At 48.9% G+C, this 12,192-nt stretch overlaps 1 protein-coding gene across 2 annotated transcripts in view; it reads right to left on the minus strand.

The window, feature by feature from the left end:
- Window positions 1–1,284: 1,284 nt before the first annotated feature.
- Window positions 1,285–12,192, minus strand: part of SVIP (small VCP interacting protein) — a 31,362-nt gene continuing 20,454 nt past the window's right edge. For both annotated transcript variants that reach the window (XM_077453616.1, XM_077453615.1), the window contains one exon: window positions 1,285–10,439. In XM_077453616.1, coding sequence (XP_077309742.1) covers window positions 10,425–10,439 — 15 coding nt within the window. In that variant the 3' untranslated portion in view covers window positions 1,285–10,424. The remainder of the gene's footprint in view (window positions 10,440–12,192) is intronic.

Here is a 12,192-nt window from a genome sequence, read left to right on the forward strand (position 1 = left end):
TTGTTGTGTGTGGAGTGTTCATTGTTACTTCTGAGGGTCCCGGGACAGACGAGGCTCCTCCCCCTGGACTGGAATGACTTCCTCCGAATTCACTGCACACTGTGAGCTTCAGGGATGGTGGGAACCCCTCATAATGGGCACAGTGGGTGTACAGACCTGGGAACTCAGCACAGGGCTGGTGGGAACCCCTCATAATGGGCACAGTGGGTGTACAGACCTGGGAACTCAGCACAGGACTGGTGGGAACCCCTCATAATGGGCACAGCGGTTATACAGACCCGGGAACTCAGCACAGGGATGGTGGGAACCCCTCATAATGGGCACAGCGGTTATACAGACCCGGGAACTCAGCACAGGGATGGTGGGAACCCCTCATAATGGGCACAGCGGGTGTACAGACCCGGGAACTCAGCACAGGGATGGTGGGAACCCCTCATAATGGGCACAGCGGGTGTACAGAACCGGGAACTCAGCACAGGGATGGTGGGAACCCCTCATAATGGGCACAGCGGGTGTACAGACCCGGGAACTCAGCATAGGGATGGTGGGAACCCCTCATAATGGGCACAGCGGGTGTACAGACCCGGGAACTCAGCACAGGGATGGTGGGAACCCCTCAAAATGGGCACAGCGGGTGTACAGAACCGGGAACTCAGCACAGGGATGGTGGGAACCCCTCATAATGGGCACAGCGGGTGTACAGACCCGGGAACTCAGCACAGGGATGGTGGGAACCCCTCATAATGGGCACAGCGGGTGTACAGACCCGGGAACTCAGCACAGGGATGGTGGGGACCCCTCATAATGGGCACAGCGGGTGTACAGACCCGGGAACTCAGCACAGGGATGGTGGGAACCCCTCATAATGGGCACAGCGGGTGTACAGAACCGGGAACTCAGTACAGGGATGGTGGGAACCCCTCATAATGGGCACAGCAGGTGTACAGACCCGGGAACTCAGCACAGGGATGGTGGGAACTCCTCATAATGGGCACAGCGGGTGTACAGACCTGGGAACTCAGCACAGGGATGGTGGGAACCCCTCATAATGGGCACAGCAGGTGTACAGACCCGGGAACTCAGCACAGGGATGGTGGGAACCCCTCATAATGGGCACAGCGGGTGTACAGACCCGGGAACTCAGCACAGGGATGGTGGGAACCCCTCATAATGGGCACATGGGGTGCACAGGGATGGTGGGAACCCTTTGTACCTGGAATTATGCGGCACATTGATACATATGGAAGATTGGGAGCTTCAGGGAAGAAGACAAGGACTCCGGTGTCAGTGAAAGGATAATTTTATAGAATTAAATAGAATATAACATTTTATATAAATATCACAGCTTATACTTCAAAACTGACCAAACACTGAACAGAATTCCTCCACAGCTGTGACCGGCGAGTGTCGCTTCACACAAGGAATGCATTTAAAGTGAACCTGTCAAACCGATATCAGTGAAGGTGGCCCCCATTCTGGAGGGGCCAATGAGTATGTCCCTCCCCCACCCCCAGCAACATCATGAGGCACTATGCACATTGGCAGTGTGAAGATTGGCGGATTCCGATCGCACCTTGACGCCAGCGAGCGGATTGGCTGAAAATAACAGGCAGCTGCATGGTGGTGGTATTGGGTGGATCGCTGTCTGCAAGCATATTGGTTGGCTGAAAGCATCCTCAGCCGACCAGATGTCGGAAATGATTGGTGCCCCCCCCCCCCCGATGGGCTGCACAGTTATAAATCCAACCGCCCCTTTGTGCACGACACCGGCACACTCTACAGAGGACCTCTACACTTCGGAAATCGCTTATTCTACAAGCAGACAGATAAAAGTTATAAATATTTCTATGAATTATGGGTAATATAGGCCGGAGCTTCAGTCTACAAAAGCAATGACAGGTACTCTTCATAGAGAACCCCCCAAACCTACTTGTAGCTCCATAAATGTAATGTGTATAAGATCGGCATTGGTCTGTGTATTGGCTTACACGGGGTTCATGACCATCTCCTCTCCATCAGACCTGGTCTGACAAGTGCATTCTGGGAGGATAAGGAGAGGGCTTCTAGGTATGAGGGAGTATTTCTGAAGGCTCAGCGTGGGGATCCTCAAACTACGGCCCTCCAGCTGTTGCGAATCTACACATCCCATGAGGCATTGTAAAACTCTGACATTCACAGACATGACTGGGCATGATGGGAATTGTAGTTCCTGAACAACTGGAGGGCCGTAGTTTGAAGACCCCTGGTCAGAGGAATGGCTCATGGGGGGGGGGGGGGGGGGGGGGCGGGGAGTATTAAGCAGGGATTGCTCGCAAAAGCACCCCTCACTTTGCCTTGGATGGGTTTGAATTGGACTTATCTAATCGTAGCTTCAGTCATTGGACATGTTGGTTTTATCGCCACCTGCAGGACACGTGGTGCAACAACAAAGCAACTAAATGGGGACTGGCGCCACTTAGTGTCTTCAGCTAGTAGTAGCACAAGGACAAACAATCCTATTAGGCCAGGGGTTGACAAATTTGCTTGGAATCTAGGAGCCAGCTTAAAAAGTTAGGAGCCAGGTCCGTGACGGCGATCCGGACCTGTCCCTGGCCTGACATGGAGACGAGTGAGGGGAAGATAGCAGCGCCGTCGCCGCCCCCCCCCCCCCCCAAGTCATTGCCCATAGCTCTTAGAGGGACATTTTATTTATTTTTTTCAAATGACAATTTTTTTTTCAATTGCATTTTAGTGTAAATATGAGATGTGAGGTCTCTCTGACCCCAGATCTCATATTTAAGAGGACCTGTCATGCTTTTTCTATTACAAGGGATTTTTACATTCCTTGTAATAAGAATAAAAGTGACACAACATTTTTTTTAAAAGAACAGTGGAAAAAAAAAAAAAAAAGTTAAAATAAGAAGAAAAAATAATAATTTTTAAACGCGCCCTGTCCTGCCCGCATATAAAATCGGTGTTCGAACCACACATAGGAGGTAGCGCCGTGATCGGTAGAGCGAGAGCAATAATTCTAGCCCCAGACCTCCTCTGTAACTCAAAACGTGCAACCTGTAGAATTTTTTTAAACGTCGCCTATGGAGATTTTAAAGGGTAAAAGTTTGTCGCCATTCCATGAGTGGGTGCATTTTGAAGCGTGACATGTTGGGTATCAATTTACTCGGCGTAACATTATCTTTCACAATATAAAAAATAATTGGGCTAACTTTACTGTTGTCTTATTTTTTTATTAACTAAATTATTTTTCCCAACAAAAGTGCGCTTGTAAGTCCGCTGCACAAATACGGTGTGACAGACAGTATTGCAACAACCACCATTTTATTCTCTAGGGTGTTAGAATAAAAAATATATATAATGTTTAGGGGGTTCTAAATAGAGGGAAGAAAAGGCAGGTAATATAAAACACTCAGAGGGAGCTTCATTAGCATTGCTGGTTTGTCATACCAACGGCGACCACAAGAGGGCGCCAGATTCCATAAGGAATCATAGGACCGCAGAAGGCCTCAAAGCCGCGGCCTAAATTTTCAGCCGCCGGCGGAACGGCCCGACGCGATCACGCTGGGGGGGTCCACAGAGACAGGATACCCCCAGCTGTGCTGCCCCAGGCGCCAGGTCGCTATTTCTAGTCGCCAATGCGACCTGGCGCCCGGGTTTTGTCGAGCCCTGTATTAGGCAATAGGCTGAACAAACCAGAGCAGCGCAGCCTGAGCACCGGTCTTCAGAACTTTACCTAAGGGATGAAGCAGTTGAGCTTGGTTATGATTTCTATTTTCCTAAACTGGCCCTTTGTTTAGAAAGTTTGGAGACCCCTGCCATCAAGGGATGGCCAATCCTCTACTGGCACAAACTTGCACCCAATAACTGGACAGGTCACCATCTTGCAATGGAAGGTTTTTTTTTATTGCCCCAAAAGTCGAATGTTGGGGGTAATACCAGCTGAAGTGCCCATTGAAAACAGAACTCAAAAAAGGATGATGCTTATTGGTTATAAACTTTCATGGTGGTGTAGCGGCCAATTCTTCAGGCGGGGTGTGAAGGACATATAAAGACAGAAATGGAGGACAAATGACAAACCTCAGGGAGGAAGTTCTCTCCTTTGCTGTCTTGACGTGTTCTAAACACCTGAAGAAGAGGACATTGAAGACCTAAAACATGCATTGATGGAGTTTTATGTCAACTTTACAACCAAAAAACCTCAACCTTTGATGTCCTGTCTACAAGGACGGCTCTGCTGAGCTCATCTCATCTCCAACCATTGGGGCAAAAACCTTTCATTGCCTATTGCAGAGGGTTCCGGCACCAACAACGAAGGATTGTTCGGAACACCCCTGACGATGACTACCAAGGGCAACCAGAGAAACTCAATTTGCCTCTTCCAACATACCTTGTAGGTCACCATTGTGCGAGTCTTAGAGACTAAAGGCTTGATGGGGGGGCCAAAGTACTACTCACCCCAAAAAAAAACTTCAAGGAGAAACTGAAACAGCATAACTCCCAAGACTGGAACCATGGAGCCGTGTGTGAGGGATCCTTCCTCCTTGGATTCTAGGATAAAAGAGATAACCTCTATGCAAGGATGGGTTTAGCCAACACCCCTGACGATGACCAAGGGCAACTCCATACCTTGCAGGTCACCATTGTGCAAGTCTTAGAGAGTAAGGCTTGATGGGGGGGGGGGGGGGGGGGGGGCAAACTACTACTCGCCCTAAAAAACTTCAAGGAGAAACTGAAAACAGCACAACTCCCAAGCCTGGAACCATGGAGCCGGCCGTAAGGGGTCCTTCCTCCTTGGATTCTAGGATAGAAGAGATAATCTCTATGCAAGGATGTGTTTAGCCAACACCCCTGACGATGACCAAGGACAACCAGAGAAACTCCATTTGCCTCTTCCTCCATACCTTGCAGGTAACCATTGTGTGAGTCTTAGAGACTAAGGCTTGATTTGGGGGGGGGGGGGGGGGGGGGCAAAGTACTACTCGCCCTTAAAAAACAAGGAGAAACTGAATCAGCATATCTCCCAAGACTGGAACCATGGCACTGGGCGCGAGGGGTCCTTCCTCCTTGGATTCTAAGATAAAAGAGACAACCTCTATGCAAGGATGGGTTTAGCCACTGGGTGGTGCTGCTGGCCCCCTCAGGTAGCTTTTATTATTGCACCTAGCATTCTCCTCCTGCAGGCAGCGGTATAAACCCGCACATCGAATGACTGAAGCGGTGTGTCTCAGTGAACGATAGAGTAAATACAACTTTCCCATCTATCTCTTGTCTTAGTATTTACAAGGAAACATTGAGGTGCAGGTGTCTAGGTCCTCCAGGGTGAGCCACCAGCATGCAGACGGTGACCGCATGGTCTCTAGCTGGATTCTCCTTCAGTAGAAATCCCAGCCAGAGACAGGGAGATAAGCTACCAACTGGCAGCTCCCATGTTCCTGTCCTGACGGGTTCTCTTTAAGAGCTGTAGGGAGAAGGTGGCTGTGATAGGAGGGATTAGAGACACCACAGGCCTGATTTTCAGGAACGGTCTAGGTGCCGGTTTCTGGGCCATCATCCTCACCCCGGCTGAGACAGGAACTGCACTGTCACTGGCTGGCCCCCTATTCCTAGTCAGCAATTACAGCCAGGGATAAGATATGCTAGCTCCCATGTTCCTGTCCTGACAGGTTCTCTTTAAGAGCTGTAGGGAGAAGGTGGCTGCCATAGCAGGAATTAAAGGAATAGGCCTGGCTCTCGGCTACGGGTCGGGCCAAGAACGTAAAATTCCAAAATAATATAAAGAAAAGGTCATACCTAATATCCGATATCTGATCAATACTTCCAAAGTGACAGGTCCTCTTTATAAAAAAAAATAAAAAAATAAGCCAGTCTTATCGCACAGCTTCACACAGGAGGAACCGTCTGTGTTGCTTCAGAGTAACCAATCAGAATCAGACCTGTACTATAAAACAACTGAAGGGGCGGAAATGTGGCTATGGGGGAGTGGTCAGTATTGCCAAAGTCGGCCAATGAGATTCCAGCTGCCGGTGTCCCAAGGCAGAATCTGATTGGTGGTCATACCTCTGGAATACCATTCACACATGGAGCCAATCGTCCTTCATTTGGGGGCCACTTGTATAAAGAGTGTGAGCATCGTCAGAAGCAGCCGGGTTCCCGTCATTCTTGTGGGGAATGGATACAAAAGGGCAACCTCAATCTTCCCGGGATCTGCCTCTTCTCTAAAGGATATATAAACAGTGAAGCTGCACTCTGCTTTACTTTTTTTTGCTGAATTTCAAGGTCAGTCAGATAGCTCCTCTTTCTCCAGACACGACCTCCACCTTTGACATGTTTCGCCCACAACAAAAGCTTCATCAGGGTCTTAATCTATGACTAAGCCCATATTATGGGCAAAATGCGCCAGTTATGGGGAGCAGATGTCTGACATGACCCCACCTCCCAGGCATTTCATCCACAACAAAGGCTTCATCATAGTGGTCAGTCTATGACTAGGGCCCATATTATGGCAGAAATGCGGTAGTTATGGGGAGCAGATGTCACGTTGACCTTGTTTGACAAGACTGCACAGCCACAACAAAGGCTTTATTATAGGGGTCTTTATCGGACTAGGCTAATATGGGTGAAATGCATCAGTTACCGGAAACAGATGTCGGATTGACCTTGTATGACACGACCACACCCTGACACGTTTCATCCACAACAAAGGCTTCATCATAGGGGGCAGTCTATGACTAGGACGCATATTATGGGCAAATGCATCAGTTATGGAGATCAGATGTCAAATTGACCTTGTCTGACATGATCCCACCTCCCATGCGTTTCACCCACAACAAAGGCTTCATCATAGGGGTCAGTCTATGACTAGGGCCCATATTATGGGCAAAATGCATCAGTTATGGAGATCAGACGTCAAATTGACCTTGTCTGACATGACCCCACCTCCCAGGCATTTCACCCACAACAAAGGCGTCATCATAGGGGTCTTAGTCTACAACTAGGCCCATAATATGGGTAAAATACGTTAGTTATGGGGAGCAGATGTCGCATTGACCTTGTATGACAGGATCACGCCGCTGACACATTTCATCCACAACAAAGACTTTATCATAGGGGTCTTAGTCAGACTAGGCTCTAGTTATGGGCGAAATGCGTCAGAAAGGAAGGCGATGACGGATTGACCCTATATGAGAGGACCACACTTTTGACACGTTTCAACCACAACAAAGGCTTCATCATAGGGCTCTTAGTCTATGACAAGGCCCATAATATGGGCAAAATGCGGTAGCTAGGGGGAGCAGATGGCGGATCAATCTTGTTTGGCGTCACTAAAGCTCACAGAAGTTCAGAAAAGCAGAATGCAGCTTGAATGGTTACATATCGGGTGCGGAATGGACAATGGTTATTGGTTGCGATGAGCAACACAGACGAGTTCTCTGTCAGACACATCGGTTTACAATCTAGATGGGTTTTATGTATATATCTATATATAAATCAGGTTTCCTCAACAACACGAGAACAATCTCAAGAGTGTATGTCACCAACTTAAAGCCCAAAATCAAACAAAACTTTTTTATCTTTAAAGTAGAACTCCAATTCCAACCTCTCCCCGCCCCCCCCCCCCCTTTTTTCTTTAAATGAAACTATAGAAGGTTATTCTGGTTGGTCTGATTATAAAGATCTCTTTGCTTTCCCCGTGTCAGTGAGCGGTCCTTGCTCCAGCCTGGTGTAATGACATGTGAGGACCATTCAGCACAATAATACTCTGAGCCCAGCCTGGTGTAATGACATCCCACTAGGGGGTGGGTCCATGACAGCCTAGGCTTATGGGAAGCAGGATGTACGATGCTGGCTGTCACTCAAGTCAGGAGACTGGGGACATCTACTGGTGGAAAGGAATTACTGCATGGGCACAGCTCTAAACCGTTGAAGCAAAAGCTGCTTTTATAACTTTGGAGTGGAGTTCTGCTTTAAATTTTGGAGAGCGTAGGGAAGGGATAGAACTGAGATTTCTCTTCTTGTTCAGTTACTTTACGAGTTATCAGTTATATCTGGACAGGAAGTGAGGGGGAAAAAAAATAAAAATAAAAATAAAATAACCCTCATGAGGACACGGTAATAAGATGCTGACAGAGGCTCACAATTTCCCCCTCTATACTGGAAAATAAGTTTTGACTTCTGCCTGTAGCCCTGTGGGCGGGGAGGGGTTCCCCTCACGTCTTGCCCTATGCCCCTATGAAGGGGTTCCCCTCACTTCCTGTCCTATGCCCCTATGAAGGGGTTCCCCTCACTTCCTGTTCTATGTCCCTATGAAGGGGGTTCCCCTCACTTCCTGTCCTATGCCCCTATGAAGGAGGTTTCCCTCACTTCCTGTTCTATGTCCCTATTAATGGGGTTCCCCTCACTTCTTGCCCTATGGGTGGGGAATCCCCTCAATTTTTGTATGGTGACCCTGGTGGAGGGGAAGGGGGGGGCTTCTTAATCTATACCCCTATGAGTGGGGAACCCCCTCACTTCTTGTACAGTGTCCTTGTTGGGGGGGGGGGGGTCTCCTCACTTCCTAATCTATACCCCTATGGGTGGGGAACCCCTCACTTCTTGTACAATGTCCTTGTTGGGTGGGGGGGGGGGGGGGTTCCCCTCACTTCCTAATCTATACCCCTATGGGTGGGGAACCCCTCACTTCTTGTACAATGTCCTTGTTGGGTGGGTTCCCCTCACTTCCTAATCTATACCCCTATGGGTGGGGAACCCCTCACTTCTTGTACAATGTCCTTGTTGGGTGGGTGGGGGGGTTCCCCTCACTTCCTAATCTATACCCCTATGGGTGGGGAACCCCTCACTTCTTGTACAATGTCCTTGTTGGGGGGGGGGGGTCTCTCCTCACTTCCTAATATATACCCCTATGGGTGGGGAACCCCTCACTTCTTGTACAATGTCCTTGTTGGGGGGGGGGGGGTCTCTCCTCACTTCCTAATATATACCCCTATGGGTGGGGAACCCCTCACTTCTTGTACAATGTCCTTGTTGGGGGGGGGGGGGGTCTCTCCTCACTTCCTAATATATACCCCTATGGGTGGGGAACCCCTCACTTCTTGTACAATGTCCCTGTTGGAGGGGGGTCCTCTCACTTCTTAATCAATACCCCTATGAGTGGGGAACCCCGCACTTCTTGTACAATGTCCTTGTGGGGGGGGGGGGGGGTTCCCCTCACTTCCTAATATATACCCTTATGGGTGGGGAATCCCTGACTTCTTGTAAAATGTCCTTGTTGGGGGGGGGGTCCTCTCACTTCCTAATCTATACCCCTATGAGTGGGGAACCCCTCACTTCTTGTACAATGTCCTTGTTGGGGGGGGGTCTCTCCTCACTTCCTAATCTATACCCCTATGGGTGGGGAACCCCTCACTTCTTGTACAATGTCCCTGTTGGAGGGGGGGGGGTCCTCTCACTTCTTAATCAATACCCCTATGAGTGGGGAACCCCGCACTTCTTGTACAATGTCCTTGTGGGGGGGGGTTCCCCTCACTTCCTAATATATACCCTTATGGGTGGGGAATCCCTGACTTCTTGTAAAATGTCCTTGTTGGGGGGGGGGGGGGGGGAGGGCTTCCTCTCACTTCCTAATATATACCCCTATGGGTGGGGAACCCCTCACTTCTTGTACAATGTCCCTGTTGGAGGGGGGGGGGTCCTCTCACTTCCTAATCTATACCCCTATGAGTGGGGAACCCCTCACTTCTTGTACAATGTCCTTGTTGGAGGGGGGGGGGTCCTCTCACTTCCTAATCTATACCCCTATGGGTGGGGAATCCCTCACTTCTTGTACAATGTCCTTGTTGGGGGGGGTCTCCTCACTTCCTAATCTATACCCCTATGAGTGGGGAACCCCTCACTTCTTGTACAATGTCCTTGTTGGGGGGGGGAGGGGTTCCCCTGACTTTTTTTTTTGTTTTTTACATGTATCAGACAAAACAAGAAGTAGGGAGATTTCTTCCCACTTCCTGCTGTGTGACTGCGACAGGAAGTAAGGAGAGATTTCCCAAATGGGGACACAATCAGCAAAAAAAAAATTGCCTCTACAGCTTCCCTGCTCTATCCAAAAGAAAAAAAAAAGAAAAGTTTTGGCGATAGTTGGGCTTTAAATCGGGGACGACTGTCAGTCGTAAATCTCTCGGTCTGGTCAGCTTATATAAAGGTTTTGCACGGCAGGTCAGTGACAGACGAAGTCTCTGGTGGGGTGATGGGCAGTGGAGATCTGTGTTAGCAGCTTGGATTTAAGACAACGGACTGCGAAGCGATAGTCTGCAGAGGTCAGGCCGCCACCCGCAGCGTCACCGACTGTCTCCAGGAACCACAATATGCAAACAGCAAAAGCCAGACAATTGTTCCATGAACGAAATTCTGCAACATCGTCTTCCGGATCCGCCAAATCGCTAGCCGACCTGCCACTGGAAGACAAAACGTTAACCTCGGATTAAACCTCACCAGATATTTTATTTTTTTATATTCAAATACACAAATGACATTTTTTTTCTTCTAATATCTGTGAGAAAAATAAAAAAAGGGAGGGAGAGTGAGTACGACCCCCAACTCCACCCAGGGGAACCCATCGATATCAACCCAAAGCGAAGAGGCTAAAAGAGTAAGAGCACAAAGTGGCCATCGGTGGTCGATCCAGGGTTGGTGGAAAGCGAAGATCTTATGCTCATCTGTACAGATAGCTGTGAGCATCAAGCCAAGTCTGGTCCCGACTTTCCTGAAATGAAGTGACGGAATCCTTCACACTTTAGCTTATGTTGCATTGAAGGTGTGTAAAATTTGTGTAGACGCCAATTCGGGAACATGGAATCTTCCAATTCATCCCAAAGGTGATCAGCGGGGTCAAGGTCAGGGCTCTGCGCAGGACACTAAAGTTCCTTCACAACAGCTGGTCAAACCATGTCTTTATGGAGAAGTTGGATGAGAAGACCCGACTCATCCCAAAAGGTGTTTAGTAGGGTTGAGGTCAGGTCCTTGAAGGCCACCCGAGTTCCTGAACTCATCAAGCCATGTCTTTATGGAAATTCCGGGTGAGAAGACCTGACTCATTCCAATTCATCCCAAAGCTGTTCAGTAAGGTTGAAGTCAGGTCCTTGAAGGCCATCCGAGTGGCCTTCAAGGACCCTCCACCCTGAACTCATCAAGCCATGTCTTTATGGAAATGCCGGATGAGAAGACCTGACTCATTCCAATTCATTCCAAAGCTGTTCAGTAGGGTTGAGTTCAGGGCCTTGAAGGCCACCTGAGTTCCTCCACCTTGAACTCATCAAGCCATGTCTTTATGGAAATTCCGGGTGAGAAGACCTGACTCATTCCAATTCATCCCAAATGTGTTTAGTAGGGTTGAGGCCAGGTCCTTGAAGGCCACCTGAGTTCCTCCACCCTGAACTCATCAAGCCATGTCTTTATGGAAATGCCGGATGAGAAGACCTGACTCATTCCAAAGCTGTTCAGTAGGGTTGAGTTCAGGGCCTTGAAGGCCACCCGAGTTCCTCCACCTTGAACTCATGAAGCCATGTCTTTATGGAAATTCCGGGTGAGAAGACCTGACTCATTCCAATTCATCCCAAAGCTGTTCAGTAAGGTTGAAGTCAGGTCCTTGAAGGCCATCCGAGTGGCCTTCAATGACCCTCCACCCTGAACTCATCAAGCCATGTCTTTATGGAAATGCCGGATGAGAAGACCTGACTCATTCCAATTCATTCCAAAGCTGTTCAGTAGGGTTGAGTTCAGGGCCTTGAAGGCCACCTGAGTTCCTCCACCTTGAACTCATCAAGCCATGTCTTTATGGAAATTCCGGGTGAGAAGACCTGACTCATTCCAATTCATCCCAAATGTGTTTAGTAGGGTTGAGGCCAGGTCCTTGAAGGCCACCTGAGTTCCTCCACCCTGAACTCATCAAGCCATGTCTTTATGGAAATGCCGGATGAGAAGACCTGACTCATTCCAAAGCTGTTCAGTAGGGTTGAGTTCAGGGCCTTGAAGGCCACCCGAGTTCCTCCACCTTGAACTCATGAAGCCATGTCTTTATGGAAATTCCGGGTGAGAAGACCTGACTCATTCCAATTCATCCCAAAGCTGTTCAGTAAGGTTGAAGTCAGGTCCTTGAAGGCCATCCGAGTGGCCTTCAATGACCCTCCACCCTGAACTCATCAAGCCATG

Source organism: Lithobates pipiens, unplaced genomic scaffold (assembly GCF_037356315.1).
Source record: "Lithobates pipiens isolate NorthernLeopardFrog02 unplaced genomic scaffold, aLitPip1_a1.2 Scaffold_24, whole genome shotgun sequence".
NCBI lineage: Eukaryota > Metazoa > Chordata > Amphibia > Anura > Ranidae > Lithobates > Lithobates pipiens.